At 32.8% G+C, this 17382-nt stretch overlaps 1 protein-coding gene across 1 annotated transcript; it reads right to left on the bottom strand.

Moving 5' to 3' along the window:
• Nucleotides 1-812: 812 nt before the first annotated feature.
• Nucleotides 813-16967, bottom strand: LOC127734905 (uncharacterized). The gene is made up of 6 exons (XM_052244940.1): nucleotides 16934-16967; nucleotides 14415-14518; nucleotides 12359-12588; nucleotides 8029-8111; nucleotides 7427-7496; nucleotides 813-2577 (listed from the first exon to the last, which is right to left on the bottom strand). The coding sequence occupies exons 5-6, from the start codon at nucleotides 7452-7454 to the stop codon at nucleotides 1301-1303; spliced, it is 1305 nt and encodes a 434-aa protein (XP_052100900.1). The 5' UTR covers nucleotides 7455-7496; nucleotides 8029-8111; nucleotides 12359-12588; nucleotides 14415-14518; nucleotides 16934-16967; the 3' UTR covers nucleotides 813-1300.
• Between the last annotated feature and the right edge of the window lie 415 nt (nucleotides 16968-17382).

Below are 17382 nucleotides of genomic sequence, written 5' to 3' on the forward strand. Positions count from 1 at the left end.
GTTTTTAAGATTATGAGGAAACACAAAAAAGACAAAAATCGTCATTGAAGGGCAAAAGAGAGGCGGAGATACCAAAAGGACATTCAAACTCATAAGTCGAAAGCAAACTGACAGTGCCATGGGAAAAATCGAAAAACGACGAAAAGACTAATAACAATACACAAAATACAAAATAGAAAACTAAAGACTGAGCAACACGAACCCCACAAAAAACCGGGATGATCTCGGGTGCTCCGGAAGGGTAAGCAGATTCTGCTCCAGTAGTGACACCCATCGTATTTCTCATGTAAATACAAACTCGGTGATAAGTCTAATTCGGTAGGTCATATTCAAAGAAATGAGGACGGGATTGTAGTTACCACAATTGGGACATATCCGTCGTCATCTGTGAAACAGGTATTCAATATAAACGGTCAACCAACTCGTGATGGCGTCCGTAAAATTTTTGAAGGGATAAATCAACTTCACCACTTGGTTCGATAGCTTTCTTGTAAGCAGGAACCTTTTATCAAGGAAATTATGATAGGAAATGCAAGCTCTGGAATATCCTATCAGCTGGAGATATATACTGCATATGCAGGCGCTGCTGGAATGTTGCTACATAAAAACTGAAAGTTCATAATTTGGAAGCTGAATTCATCTCATTTGTCGTAAAGTTTTTTTTCAACCGACCCTCATTGTCAATATTCATGCAAAAGGGATTTTACAGGCACTTGTATCATTTTACCAATTAATAAACGGCACTGGGTAGAAGTGTATCCGAAATTGTAACGGCTTAACATTTATTTATAATTTATATCTATAAATACCTGTGAAGAAATAAACTCTTTATTAAAAAGACATACACTAACACGTTTATGTAATTTCAAATAAAGCACAATTCCCAGAACAGCCTGCAACCAGCAACAAGTCCCTTTCATTATCATAAAAAAGTTTGTAAGGCGTTTCAATACCATCCTTAAAACCCAGAACATCTACTACTCTCTTTCCGTCAGGTGATATTGCAACAACGGAGTGTTTTTCTTTAAACGCGATATATAAAATACCATATTTATCAATAGCTATGCCACTGGTACCTTTGCGAATTTCGTCCTTAAATTCCCAAAGTTTCTCGCCTTGAACACTAAAGCAGGACACTGAATTGTTGTTACTGTCTGTAAAATAAACTGACTCGCCAGATGATGCAATATATCTCCAACCGTTCGTTGAAGAGTCTAACTTCACGATAGTAGACGAATTACCGTCTTTTATGTTTACAACTGCAACACTAGCTTCGGTGCAATAATACATCATCGTATCCTTAAGTGCAACACCAAAGCAGGGATAGTTTGCTTTGATTTTGTTTTTGATATTTATTTAACTTGATGTCAAAAATATAAATATCAGAATAATGCCACACTGTGAATGCTATTGTCGTGTCATCAATACAAACTATATCAAATGGCTTGAATTCTGAAAGAGGTATCTCACAATCCAAAGAACCATCGGCGTTGAATATCACCAGTCGTTTATTTTTATCACAGTCTGAAAAAATACATTTTCCATTAGGAAAAATTGCACAACCAGTTATGTTATACTCAGTACTAACCCCCTTAGGCATTTGAAATTTTCGCAATAATGTTGCGTGTACATTGTCGACAGATTTTGGAATCAAGCTGGCAGACATTATCTGAGCATGTTTATTCTTTTCAAATTTGATATCAACAGATGGTCGACTAGATTCAATTGATATCGATCCAAACATGCCAAATGGCGTGATGCTTTGTAGTAAATTTTCAATCCCCTCATTATGAGAACATTTCATGGAAAGCTGTTTCAAACGTTCATCGTCTGATAAGGACTGAACATAGGCCTCTTCAGACACGATATTTTTCTCTAGTTCTTTACTAACTATCAATGTTTGTAAGTCGGATGCATGATTCTTAAGATGTGAAATGTTATTTTGTAACACTGCTATACTTTCTGATTTATCTTCAAGTTCTTCTAACAGATCCTCAATTTTGGTCTTCACAGCACACTCAGATGTGTTCAATTCTTTTATAATCTCTTGTTCTAGTTTATCAAAATGTGAATTAATTCTTTCGCGTAACTGTTTGATGCAAGCGTCAATGTTTTGTCTTTGTTCTTGAATTTTAGTAATATTTGTTTGTCTATCTTGAACTACTCTATCGATGCTGTTTTTCAAGTCTTCTAGTGATTTTTGCAAACTTTCCAACAAACCTCTAGATTTACAAGTTTTCGCCATTTCCTCAATGGGTAACATCCCCGTACAATCTTTGTGACTTGTTGAAAGGCATAAATGACAACAGAGTTGATCGTGATGTGGAAAGAATATTTGAAGTTTTTTCTCATGTTCCATGCAGTTTTGCACTATGTTTGAAATATAAGTGGACAATTTTCTGTAATCCTCTATCGAAATAACGCCATGAAGTCGACTTGCTTTGGAAAAACTATGATGGCTGTTACATTCAATACAGAGACCATCGTCACACTCCGTGCACCAGAAATTTGCTGTTTTCGTGATATGCTGGGCGTCACATATCCCACATAGAATATTTGTTGAGTTGTCCATTGAATCTAAAATGATTAAAACAATATCAAATAAACGCATACACCGGTTTGTATCAACTCAACAATATATATTATCATGTGTATTACACAATTAGAAATGTCAAGAAGGCATGTCTGACTAACCTCAAAACGATGTATGAATAAATATAAATATATTATACAAAAATCTAATTATCCAATACATTATGTACGGGAAATGATTTGTGAATGCGTTGTCTTTTGACTCTTTGGTTATATATACATATAATGTTTTGCAAAAAAGAAATAACTATGAAAGGTGTGGTAAGATTGCCAACTCCCCAACACACAACTGTCCGGTAAGCTTGACTAATACCACCCGCGTCGTGGATTGCCGTTTGAGTAAATTAATGACTGAATACAGGGAATTAAAGAAGTTAATAATAAAAGACAATGATTTTTGGTTTAATTTGGTGTTGTCTCAGATGCATGTATACTCTACATACGTGCACACTAGCATATCAGGATAATAGAAGGGTACATATTTTTGATCAATTATTCTACAAAGTGTCACGTGAATCAAACTAGGGATAAATAAAGGTCCGGATCCAAATAGTCAGGCTGATTCCCATATGCTCTAAACCTTTTGTTTGCAGTATGTTTTATAACCCAATATTTGTGAATGATGATATAAATATCCACTGGATTGTGTATATATTTTGTGAGCAAAATTGCATAGACAAAAACTTGAGAATACAACATAATATATGTAATAGGTCATCAACTACTATTTATTTTTATTTTAATCAACAATCATTAAAATATTTTCTGTACAGTAAATCTTTCACATTTATTTAGATAATATGTAATATGATTGCCAATGAGACAATCCTCTACTAGAGACCACTTGACGTGGAAGATAACATCTATAGGTCACCATATAGCAATGAGCAAAACCCGTACCGCATAATTAGCTATAAAACGCACGGAAATGACAAATGTAAAACATTTTAAACGAAAAAACGTACTGCCTGGTTTATGTACAAAACAAACGAAAGCTAAATATGATATACAGCAACAAAAGACAGCCTCTGAATGACAGGCAACTCACTTAGGACAGGTACACACATGATGTGGTGGAGTTAAACATGTTTGCGGGCACACAACCCTTTCCTAACCTGGAAATGGTGTAACAGCACAACATAAGAACAAACTGTAAAAATCAGTATTAATATGTGGTCATTTTTTCCATTATTTTATTTATTCTTAAGAAAAATCTAACAACAGTTTTTGTTGTATTATTAATGTATCAGCCAATATAGCGGTGTTCGATACAATGGACAAAAACAACTAACAAAAACACAAGACAAAAAGTACAGATCTGAGAGCACTAGCAGTTACTGAAAGCTAGTTCAAACCCAATACAACTAATAAAACAAAATCATGTATCTAAAGCTAAAATTTCAATCAGAACACATCCAATATGCAATGGATTTAGTGTATAGATAGTCAGAGAAAAACATGACAATGCCAAAATACACAGGTATCGACAGATTGTTGGACCGTTTGTGTATAACAATAATATTTAGTTATGTTTTAATTCATTGATAACAAAATCTATATTTATACCGATAAAAAACAATATTCAAATATCTAATTACGGTGTTCAATTGGTAATATTTAAGAATAAGTTTATTTACTTTGACTTGAATATGTGTGTTGCTGTTTACCTTTACCTATTGTTCAACCAGATTGTAAAATTGACAATACAATTGGGACATTTAAATTGACCAGTTAGTATTGTTAAGAGTTGAGTCTACCTTGATGCTACATTGTACCTGTACTGATTTTTATTCACCTAACCCAACCTTACAGCATGCTTTTTCCTGAAGTTTTTCTTCACCTAGGGTTATTCTATTATAAAATTGATAGGGAAGAAAATATATTGGTTTTCATTGTTTTAAGCCCCTAATATAGATGATTAATCTAATTTTGACCCAATAACCTAAATCAGTCAAAGATTTTCGGAACTGCATTTTAATATGTATGAAAAATAAAACTGTTTTTACATAAATGAATCTTTAAATTTTTAACCCTTATACTAGTATTGTCCAGTTGTCAGTGAAACAAGAAATAGCTATTTAGGTGTTTTCAGTTTCAGTTTTCAGATGGATATGTATTGTGTTTCTTCATATATCCCATCAAATTGTTCATTTTTGCATTTTTATTCGCAGTGTATGAAATCTATTGGAATCAATTTGCATAATATATTGGGATTTATTTGATTTGAATTCAATTTTTAGATGCATTTAATTTTGCTTCTTAAAATGTGAGTTTGAATGGATTGTCATGAATGTATCAAGGAGGAAATAAAACTTGAATGCAAGTAGGAGAAATAAGTTCAACCGACATATTTCTGTGTCTTTAAATGTTTAAATATGATTTTGGAAATAATCATTATAAAATTCTGGATCTAATATGAAGATGATTCACCTGTTTAAATGGGATACATATCATAGAAAATGAAGTAAAATGTGAATACAGTGGATATAGTCAAATCTTAAGTGATAAATAAAATAATAAAAGTAAAATATTCCAAAAATTTCATTACGTGAGGATAACAATGTTTAATGTGATATTGGAAATAATCATTATACAATTCTGGATCTAATATTGTTTAATTGGGATATATATCAAGTGATATAGTGAAAAATATGAATAAAATATTCCAAAAAATTTGTAAAGTGAGGATTATTTATTTAGAATGTGATATAGGAAATGATCAAAAATTACAAAATTCTGGATCTAATATGAAGACTGTGCCTGTTTATTGGGATATATATCATGGGAAATTAAACAGAATACAGTGGATATAGAAATAAAATCTAATGATATAGTGAAAAATGTAAGAAAATATTCCAACAAGTTGATAGAATTGGGAATATAGTTTAAAATTACTTCAAATAGTGAAAACTGGAATACTGGATGGGATATCAAATATCAGTGTCAATAAATAAATAAATAAACCAGTTTATTCGTAACTATTATTTTTGATATTTCACTATGCATGAACACTTTGTACAAGGCTCATGTCAATAAGTATTGAACAAATGTCTAAACGAAGGAATGCACACATTTGTTCTGGTGTTTTTTAATCCTGGAAAATTAGGGAAATTATGGAATAATTAAGATTTCCATGAGTAAAATATAAATCTTTTGAGTTATCTCCCATTAGAAAGAGCGAATGAGATAAAAGAGGTCTTTTTCAACTATACAAAAGAAATCCAAGCACTCATTGTATTTGAATATGAAAACATTAAGAGGAAATGTATTGCATTATATGACATGCAAGTTAATACCCTGCAAGAAAAAAGCATATTTATTGTAGTTCTGGATTGCTCACTCTTGAAATTTGAAATGACAGTAAAATGAAAATCTCTCCTTTTTCTTCTAAATGTTGTGTTTCTTTGTAAATTGTATGGCCAATTACTTCAAGGAATACATTCATTTCAATGAAAAAGACTTTAATTATAATGTGTATTCCATTTACTTATTTTAAGATTCTCTAAAGAAAAACATGGGGAAATGAAATTAAAAGAAAAATAAGCAGTCTTTAGCAAATATTAGAACAAGGAATAATTTTGCATATTGTGTCCATATTCTAGCTTTTTTCATACCATATATATTTATTTAAACTGTGTGCATGTTATGCTATTTCACAAAGATAAAACTTGAAACCTAAATGCCACATGGATAAGTTTTGAAAAACAGTGACAATTGAACAGGCAAAGTGATGGGACAGCATCAAGGTAGAACGTAAATGCATGAGCGATTAACTATTGTCAACTCTTAACAATACCAACTGGTCAATTTAAATGTCCCAATTGTATTGTCAATTTTACAATCTGGTTGAACAATAGGTAAAGGAAACAGCAACAACTATAGTCAAGTCACAGTAAAGGATCGATAAATTTACCAGAATCTTATCTGAATTTAAAAAAACATCACCATCAAAATTAGAATGTGCTATTCCGTTTGTGATTAGTTTTCTACAGTTACAATCACACTTCCAAACCAATCTTTGTATCTATGAAAGAACGTAGTAAAAAGTAAATAACAAAAATAACAAAAATACCAAACTCCAAGGAAAATTCAAAACGGAAAGTCCCTTGGCAAAATCAAAAGCTCAAACACATCAAACTAATGGAAAACAACTGTCCTATTCCTGACTTGGTGCAGGCATTTCCTTATGAAGAAAATGGTGGATTAAACCTGGATTTATAGCTAGCTAAACCTCTCACTTGTATAACACTCGCATAAAATTCCATTATTCCAGTAAATGTTTTAAGTAATTTGAAGTAACGAAATCATTGAAATAATAATTGACCAGTAATACATAGATTATATTCATTTAAATCCAAAACGTGACTACTTACATGGGCATAGCGAACGAGTTGGTATCGTATGCTTGCTTGTGCACTGGTGTTATTGAAAGCATTATAACACAGCGTTTTATAAGAAGTTCTTCAAATCCATTTGGTCAATTATGAATTGCCCTTATAAGAAGACAATCATTTTTTGGATTCTTAATATCATTCTTAAGGGGGTACCCAACACTTGAACTAAAACAGATTTGGATCGTTTAATTTTCATAAAATTTGGCAAAATAATTACTTTGACCTGTTGACAGAAATATGAAAAAATCAAGAAATTAGAACCACACAACACACAACTTATAGGAATAATTTCATTGAATATATAGCAGTTTGACAAACACTAATATTTATCATTTGACTTCTCTTTACTAATAGTATGTGATAAAAACGTTACGCTGATTTTAAAGAGTAAACACCCTTTGTTGTTCTGTACCTCTTTTAGCAATAATATTTTGACTTACAATGAAGACTTGTACTACCAGATTGCATGCTCTTTGAAACTTGTTTATATTGCACATTGAATTCTCCATCCTAAAATAATATTGCATTATTTTCCATTAACAGTTAAAATTTATGTTGAAAAATCTAATTACAGTGTCCTTATTGATTCCAACTACTAATGTATAATTGTAACTCATTGCTGTGAATCAAATTTTGAAGAAATTAGTGAAATTATCCCTTTTGGTAAAAATACGGAAGTAATTGATAAGATGTGTAAAATTTCCTAATCATTGATAAACACTTCTTAGTCAATCATAAAAAAAACACTGTACAAGACCTACTACCCGATGAAACTATCAATATTTTGTATACTTCTTCAGTCATCAACTTCATTATTAAAATCTGTAAGAATTTGTAGATTGATTTATTTTTGGTGTTTAACGCCACTGTCACCACCCTTTGTTATATCATGACAGTCAGTTTTATTGGTTATGAAGACGGAACCAGAAAAAAACACAGAACTTCTGCAGATAATACCCGATCCTTGTCAAATATGATAGGAGTCAAACACGCCTCACCAAAAGCAGTGTCTTAACTCATAAAGAATCAAATGAATACATACCCATTTTGGATCTAGTTTATCACATGGAGGGATTTGTTTTCCATATAAGGTCTGATCATTATTACAACTGATGTTTCTGTTACCTAGTAAATTATAATTTTGATGTATCTGTTAAAAAATAATATCTGTAAACATACGTGTATGTACAAATACCAATCGAGGTAATGAATTATTCTTCACTATTGAATTAAAAAAAAAATATAACTGTTCTATAAATTAGCAAGTATTGATTAAAATTCAGGACAATGAACTATAAATGCCCGTAAAGCTGAACTCATATCCCCCGCATCTTTGATTTACGTTTTGATATGCTAATGAGAGAAATACAGGGAACTAAACAAGATGGTAGTAATTTCGGACTGTTTCTAGTGTTTATTTATAATTGTTTTCTCAGATGTATGCAGATCCTACATACATGCTCATTTGCATATCAGGATCTAACAATTATATACTAACTCCTTACAAATATAGATTTATTTCGTCTTCAAACCATTGTTCCACTACTAAACTATCTATTCTACTTACTAGTACACTTGGTACAATCAAAAACCTGGTAATAAATTGTTCAAATTTGGCCTTTGAAAACAGTGGAATTAATTACTTTTGGAGTGTCAAAAATTCGTTGAAAGTACTTGATAAATTGCATGCTTATATTGGTGATTTCGAATCTGTTTAAAGTTTTGATTTTTCTACCCTATATACCACGTTGCCTCATTATCTTATTAAGAAAAAATTCACACACCTGATTAAATGGGCATTTAAAAAGTCGGAATGCGAATATATATGTTCAAACTCTTTTAGGTCATTTTTTAGTAACAACAAACAAAAGAACTATGTCAATTGGACCTACTTTGATACTATAACTGCACTTGAATTTTTACTAGATAACATTTTTGTTCGCTACGGAGATTCCGTATATCGTCAGGTTATCGGAATTACCATGGGGACTAACTGTGCACCACTTATTGCGGATCTGTTTCTGTATTGTTATGAGTTACAATTTATGACTAAAATCAGCAAAGACCCATCGAAACAACATCTGATTCAAAAATTTAATAACACTTTTAGATATTTAGATGATATATTGGCTCTCAATAATGACGACTTCAGTATGTAAACTAAAGAGATTTATCCTGCCGAACTAACTTTAAATAAAGCTAATACTAACAATGAATGCTGCCCTTTCCTGGATCTTGATATATTTATCTTTAACGGGAAGCTTAATACCAAAATTTATGATAAAAGAGATGATTTTTCATTTCCTATTGTTAATTATCCATTTTTAGATGGTGACGTTCCCTTGTTGCCATCTTATGGTGTTTACATATCTCAACTTGTTCGATTTGCTCGAGTATGTAACAACGTATTTGATTTCAACGAAAGAAATCTCTGTAGTACTGAAAAATTCTTACACCAGGGTTTACGATCATTGTCGATATCACAAACTGGTCAAAACATTTACTAAATTTTATCATCGGTACAAGGACATCATTTGTAAATATAAATCAACATGCAGACATCTTATACGTTCAGGTATTTCACATCCAATATTTTATGGTAATATTCTTTACAAAGCACAAAAATGTCAGTATTAACCTCAAAAGCTAACCAAACCTTTAAACAGACTTATTCGGAGAGGATATAGTTACGATACTGTTGTCAAGTCATTAAAGATTGCATATTTTGGTATTAATATTGATTCACTCATAGGTTCTTTGCATCGGAAATAAACACATTTATTCTAAAACCAATTGTTGGCATGATACGGGTTATGTTCTTCTCATATATTTTATGATGGTATGATACTTAACCCCTAACGGGAGGGATTGTACTTGATTTTCATATGATGAAGTTATAATCTTTCAATCAGTCTAATTGAGGTCTGGAGCTGGCATGTCAGTAACTGCTATTAGTCCTTTGTTCATTTATGTATCATTGTCATTTTGCTTAGTTTCTTTTGTTATCTATTCTGACATCGGACTCGGACTTCTTTTAAACTGAGTTTTACTGTTCGTATTGCTATATGTTTCTTTATTCTACATTGGCTAGAGGAATAAGGGGAGGGTTGAGATCTGACAAAACATTTTAACCCCGCCGCATTTTTGCGCCTGTCCCAAGTCAGGAGCCTCTGGTCTTTGTTAGTCTTGTATGTTTTTAAAGTTTAGTTCATTTATATGTTTTGGAGTTTAGGGTGACGTCCATTTTCACTGAACTAGTACACAATTTTATTTAAGGGCCAGCTGAGGACCACCTCCGGGTGCGTGATTTTCTCGCTGCATTGAAGACCCATTGGTGGCCTTCGGCTGTTGTGTGTTCTTTGGTCGGGTTGTTGTCTCTTTGACATATTCCCCATTTCCATTCTCAATTTTAAGTCTCATATAGATATAATGAACCAAATTTGAGGACTGGTGATGACCGGGCAAACCCCACTTGTCTGGAACGTCCTACTCAAATGCACATCAGTATATTAGAATCTAACAATCTGCCTAGTTTCGTGTAGACAAGAGAGTCAAAATGTTTGAAGTTGAAAGGGTCATAACACTACAAAATACTCAATGAACGAGCACATACTACCCACATGATGCATGGACATTTGCTTGTTAGGATCTAACAATGCACTAAATGTCATCTGGGTACAAAAAAGCATGAAGGGAGAGCTGCGATGACAAGGTTGATTCTAAAATGGGTAAAATAACTCTTTGTTGAAAAGGGAAAATTTTAGATATACTAAATAGAATAAAAATTCTTAACATTCTGAGAAGTTGGGATTACGGATGCGTGGCAAAATGGGTACCTCTCAGGTTAACCAATATCAAAAACCGTTTGCTAAGGAAAACCCCAAAAAAAAGTAATTCTGATCAGAAAGTAGTAACAAATATGATCCTGTCGATACAATTCACTTATCTTTTGGCTTTGCACAAGGTCATGTGTTTCTCATACTGTTTATGACGTCAACACACTAAATTCGTTGAATGTGTACTGATTGATTCTTTTGTCTCGGAGAACATGATTTATTTATTAGTTGTAATTAGCAACTAACTTTCAGTAATTGCGAGTACTTTGTTTATGTCGGTGCTTTGTGTCTATTGGTTTTGTGTTAGTTTTTTTGTATCTCGTATCGATCTTTTGATTTAAACCAATTGCAACTGATTTTTACAGTTTGTTCTTATGTTGTGCTACATGTATTACACCACTGTCTTATGTTAGGGGGAGTATTGATCGCACACACAGATGTTTAAATCCACCACATTCAGTTTGTGTCTGTCCCAATTCAGGAGCCTGTAGTTCAGTAAGATGAAAGTAATTTAACTTGAATTCAACATTCATGGTGTTTCCCTAACAGTCACATCATAGACTTGTAATTGTATTTTAAATCTGAATTTTTACAAAATTTTGATATTTTAAAAAGCAATTAGTATACTACGGTTTATTTTGGTTTTAAGACTAAAAGGCAGAAAGTTTTCAAATTTGACAATATCATCTGTATTCCGCGCTTCATACAAAGTGTGCTTCGGTCAACGCATTTAAATTCCAATAGAATCATAAAAAGAAGCATTTAATTCCTAACTAATCTAGAGTCAGGTTAATTTAGAAGTCTGCTTGTCTATCGTTGAATATTGTATGACGACCTTTTATTACACGTTTATTGTACGTTAACTTGTTTTGAGGGATTGTTGTCTCATTGACGTATATTAAATAAATGGAGAACGTGTCCATGGGACACAGATGATGTCTCGCTTACCTATAACTTTACAAAAGGACATAACTCAAGAACGGTAAAAGTGACGCCACACAAGTTCGAACTTGATCTGAGTTTTGTGGTAGTAAGCATTATGTATAAGTTTCAAAACATTTAGTTGAGGCAAACTTAAGTTAGAGAACGGGAACGAAAAATGCAGCAATTTTTCCATTCGTAAAGGGGCATAACTCTAGAACGATAAAAGTGACCCCAAAAGAAATCAAATTTGATCTGTGTTTTGTGTTAATAAGCATTGTGCATAAGTTTCATAACATTTGTTTGAGGCAAAAAAAGGTTAAAGAACGGAAACTAATTTTGGGACGTATGTACGTACGGACGGACAAACGGACAAGGGTAACACTTAATACCTCCCTCCGCTGCGGCGGGGGCATAACATATGTGTCATATACACTAAAAGAGGTGTCATATACCTATGTTCAAGTACCACTGGATGTGCTGCTGCTGATGGACTATAAGTCTGCAAGCTAGGTACCAGTAGCCGGTATTGCAGTGTGATACATTAAAGTTGTTCAAGAAAACTATAACTATTCATATTTTTATGTGAAAAGTGTCAATACAATATATCTATACCTGATTCTATAAGAGGAAGACCAGACTGTTCACAAGGAAGACTAGACTGTGTACAATGAAGACTAAACGGTTCACGAGGAAGACCAGACTGTTCACGAGGAAGACAAGACTGTTTACGAGGAAGACTATACTGTTCAAGAGGAGGACCAGAGAGTTTACGGAGGTGGTCTATACATTCTTGCACTTTTTTATTCTTCTCTATTGGGAAACCATCATCACATTTATAGCACCTAAAATATTCATTATATGGTAGTGAATATCATTCATGTTTTCCATTTAACTCAAATTGCTAGGAACACATGATTACCCTTTTATTTATATACTCTGTGAAAATTTAATTGAATTTACTATTTAGTTTATTAAAACAAATCCAACTTGGAAACAAGATTTCTTACAGTTGCGAAACATCTGGTCCATACCAAATGTATTTATTAACTAAACTTCATTAAATACTTTCATTACTAAGATCAATACCATGTCTGGACCTACGTCGCTGCATGCAATTGATTGAGGTAACATGTATTGTAAAGCATAATTAAAGATTCCATTAAAACATTGGAGCCAAGAAAATTTTGTTGAAAACTTTCCATAGACAATGAGTGTTGTAAAATTTCAAACTATTGGCAAACAGGAAGTGGCTGCAAGGCAGATGTAAATATTGCTAACAAGCTACAATTAAATATTATCAAAATGCAGGCCAAATATAAGATCATTTACTTTCATAGAAACCACACAAAAACCAAATTGTCCTTATATAATGAGTATTGTAAAATTTTAAACTATCTGCAAACAGGAAGTGGCTGCATGGTAGATGTAAGAATTGCTTTCTCGCTACAAATCAACATTATTAAGCTGCAGACCAGATGTACAATAGTTCTTTTCTATACAAGCCAAGAAAAGTTTGACGAAAATTTGTTTTTTTTACTATGAGTGTTGTTAAATTTCAAACTATCTGCAAACAGGAAATGGCTGCATGGCAGATGTAAAAATGCTTACACGTTACAACTCAATATTACCAAGCTGCAGACCAAATTTACAATCTTTTTTTTACTTTTATACAAGCATGAAAAGTTTGGCAAACAAAAATTTTTCTTGTACAATGAGTGTTGTAAAATTTAAAACTATCGGCAAACAGTTAAGTTTTACCTCGGTCTCCAACGCCAACAGCTGGGCTAATAACCGCTCGACACAATCGTCATTTCGTTCGTCTGTCCGAATCGACTATGGGTGGAAAACTTTGATGAAAAGAGAATGATTTTATATTTGGTTTAAAAGTTGATAATTTTGAGTTGCTTGTGTAATCACAATGATTGCACCAATCGTGCAGCCACTTCCTGATTGTCGATAGTAAGAAATTTTACAACACTCAATCAAGAAGTGGCTGCACGATTGATGCAAACATTGTGATTACACATGCAACTAAAAATTATCAATCTGCAAACCAAATATAAAATCATTCTCTTTTCATCAAAGTTGTCCACCCTTAGTCGATTCGGACAGACGATCGAAATGACGATAGTGTCGAGCAGTTATTAGAACAGCTTTCGCCGTTGGAGACCAAGGTAAAACTTAACTGAAGGTATCTTAAATAATAAAATCATAAAATAACAAAAAATTGTTTCATTATCTGATTTATGGTCAGTGTGCACACATTTCCTGTTTGAACGTCATCAAAATTTTGACAGGAGTCTTTTTGCTCAAATGTTACATTTAACGTGGCAAAACAACAATTTAACATACAATATTGATATTGTAATAATAGATAATTGTATCTGCAAGAAAACGTTTACTACAGTAACACATTTAAATGGCAGATGACATTATCACATGAAAACTTATACTGTTGACCTTCATTGTATATAATAATCTAAACCAATATTGTCTGTAACATTTTTTCATTATGAAGAATTGAAGAGCAGAGATGTAATAATTTCTCCTAAAATAGTACCATGTTGACTATGTTAACGTATTGACTACTGGATCTAAACCAATATTGTCTGTAACATTTATCCATTACGAAGAATTGAAGATGTAATAATTTCTCATAAAATACTACCATGTTGACCATGTTGAAGTATTGACAACAATACAGTGACTACTGGATCTTGGTGTTTCATAATGCTTCAATGCATGCTTTTCATACGAATTCCTATCACAGCCCTGAAAAAAGAAATGTTTTTACAAATTTGAGCCATAATGCTTTCGTGCAAGCTTGTCATAGAACTTCCTATCATAGCCCTGAATGGGAGACACCTAATTTCACACTTATTGATCGATATTCAAATACTCTAGTGCATGCTTGTCATAATTTCTTATTCAACCCATTGATTAATGCTTTACAGTGTACTCTTGTCAGAGAAATTCCGGCAACAACAAAAAGAAAAAAACATAATTCGCATGCATTGTCTTGCTCAGCATGCCCCTACTGGTATTTCAAATATTGGAAAACAGGAAGTAGGTGTCTGACAGATCCAAACTGCAAACACGAAAATTTGGGCAAATGAGGAGTAAAAACTTGCTGAGTGATTGAACTACAAACCACAAACAGTTGATGCATGTCCTAATTTGTATGGTTTGATGGAATAACTGTGCATAAAATATGCTGGAGTCAACAAGTTGTACGATATCGATTTGCCGATCTTTCCCTTCTTGTGGAAATTAAAGGTTAAGGGGCAACACTTATAAACTACACATATTGTAAGATTGTATGAAATCGAACAAAAACACCTTAAAGGTAATTAAGTTGATATAATAAAGAAAATGTCATAAAAAATATAAAACACCAACTAAAATGGGGTCCAGTCCTCCAAGCGCCTGTGTATAGTAGTACTAGAGAAATGTTTGAGGAAAATATTAACTTAATTCAACAAATTGAAAAATTCAAAGTAAAGAAATACAGGAAGCAGATGTCTTGACAGATTCGATAGGTAGTCACACGTTGCAACTTACCACAGTAAGGCTTCTGACAAAATATGACGTCATTCTGTTCTGTAGCAGTGGAGGAATGTGTGCAAAAAATACTTACTTGATTCAACATATTGAAAAACTAAAAGGATCGGCAAACAGGGAGTAGGTTTCTCACAGGTTCGAAAAGGGCTCAAACGTTACAACACACCACTTTCAAGCTGCTGACCAAACGTGAAGTCATTTTGTAATGTACCACTGGAGAAATAGGAGTCGAAATATTTGTTTTAGTTGATTGGATGGACAAACGGACAAAGTGATTGCAATATCGCCCCCAACCTATATTCGGGTATAATATCGTTTTATCTGTTTTGATCATAATGCTTTTGTGCCTGTTGTTACATAAAAATTACAGAAAGGGAAAATTATCATAATATATGTGGAGACGCTTGATTATATCAGGGACTATATTATATCCCAGATTATATGTTTTATCTAACTATTCTATAAAAATCAAGAATGCACGCATTGTAATTCAAATAGGAAATATGTGTCTGGCGGATCCGAAAAGCGCCCAAACGTCACAACTCATCGTTATGAAGCTGATGACTAAATAATTTATTATGAAGTCATTCTGTTTTGTATTACTGGAAAAATAGATGTTAGACGGGAAATTATGATTTTTATGTAACATTTTGAAAAATTCAGTGTATCGACAAACAGGGAGTAGTTGTTCCACAGATCCGATAAAAGCTCATAATTAACAACTCATCACAGTCAAGCAGCTGACCATAGACGAAGCCCTTCTCTGTTTGCTAGTACTTGAGAAAAGTATGGTGGTAATATTTGTTGGACGAACGGACAGATGTAGGGACAAGGTGAATACAACATTGCCCCTACTCATTGACATATCATGTTATAGCGGGGCCTTTGTGAAAAAAAAACAATCTTGAAAAGAAGAAATTTCTTTCACTTTGCAGCACAGGAAATTTTCTTTTATATATATATATGATATAAAAAGCACTTTATAAATTCCGTGCGCTTTTTTTAGATTTGCCTTCACCCGGAACACTCAAACCGAAACATTTGAAAGACAGGGGGTGTTTGAATACGTAGAAATCTTATGAGCTATATAACCATAAGGTCCAAAACAGAATAGCCAAATTCATGTAAAATCAACTTTACCCGAGGGAGTATATAAAAATACTGATTATTATGCCACAAGTACTTCTGTATCATGTCCAATTATTCTTATACAGAAGAATCATTATTTTATGGGTATTGATAACAAGCGTTCATTATGTGAAATATAAAGCTACTTTATTATTTTTTATTCATATCTAACATGTGTTTTACCAAGATTCACAGATGCTCACTTGGCCATATTAACAACTGAAGGGAATTATATGGGATTTTGACATATCTGTATTTAAGATAGCTTTGAATTCTATATATATAAGTAAAAGTATGTCTTGTCTCCTTATCAATCATCATTTTCAGTTTTCATTCTTGATTGACTTCTTATTTCAGGTTTCTATTTATATATATAGTTACTTTATGAAACTATCTTCTTCTAAACAAGGCACGTTCAGCTATGGTTTATGTATTATACTATCTACTGTCTGTTTGCACCAAGTTCAGATTCTGTCATATATATTAACATTTATTTACCTGATGTCCACAATGTAAACACACCCAAATGGTGTGCTCTCGTTGTTCAATAATAAAACAGTAATGGGGAAACTCGAGAACAGTGAAAGTGGCGCCACTCTAATTCGAACTGTGTTTGGTGGTGATAAGCATTGTGGATAAGTTTAAGAACATTCGGTTGTCAAAAAGTAAAAATTAGAGGGCGGAAACGGCAAATTCAGCAATTTTCCATTTATAAAGGGACATTACTCAAGAACGGTGAAAAAAATTTCAACTTGATCTATGTTTGGTGGAAATAAGCATTCTGTATAAGTTTCATAACATTTGGTCGAGGCAAACTAAAAACGGAAACAAATTAAGTACGTACGGACAAGGGTAAAACTTAAGTTCCTTCCGCCAAGGCGAGGCCAAACAAATATTTAAATGTTAATTGCTAATTGCTTTAAAACCTTTCAGGGTAGAAATGTTAC

Source organism: Mytilus californianus, unplaced genomic scaffold (assembly GCF_021869535.1).
Source record: "Mytilus californianus isolate M0D057914Y unplaced genomic scaffold, xbMytCali1.0.p SCAF_3, whole genome shotgun sequence".
In the NCBI taxonomy this organism is placed as follows: domain Eukaryota; kingdom Metazoa; phylum Mollusca; class Bivalvia; order Mytilida; family Mytilidae; genus Mytilus; species Mytilus californianus.

Coding starts and splice junctions, on each gene's coding strand:
- LOC127734905 (XM_052244940.1), bottom strand. CDS start 7,454: ATGCAATCTGGTAGTACAAGTCTTCATT. Junction 2,578..7,426: donor TGGTAGTACAAGTCTTCATT/GTAAGTCAAAAT, acceptor TAATCATTTTAG/ATTCAATGGACAACTCAACA.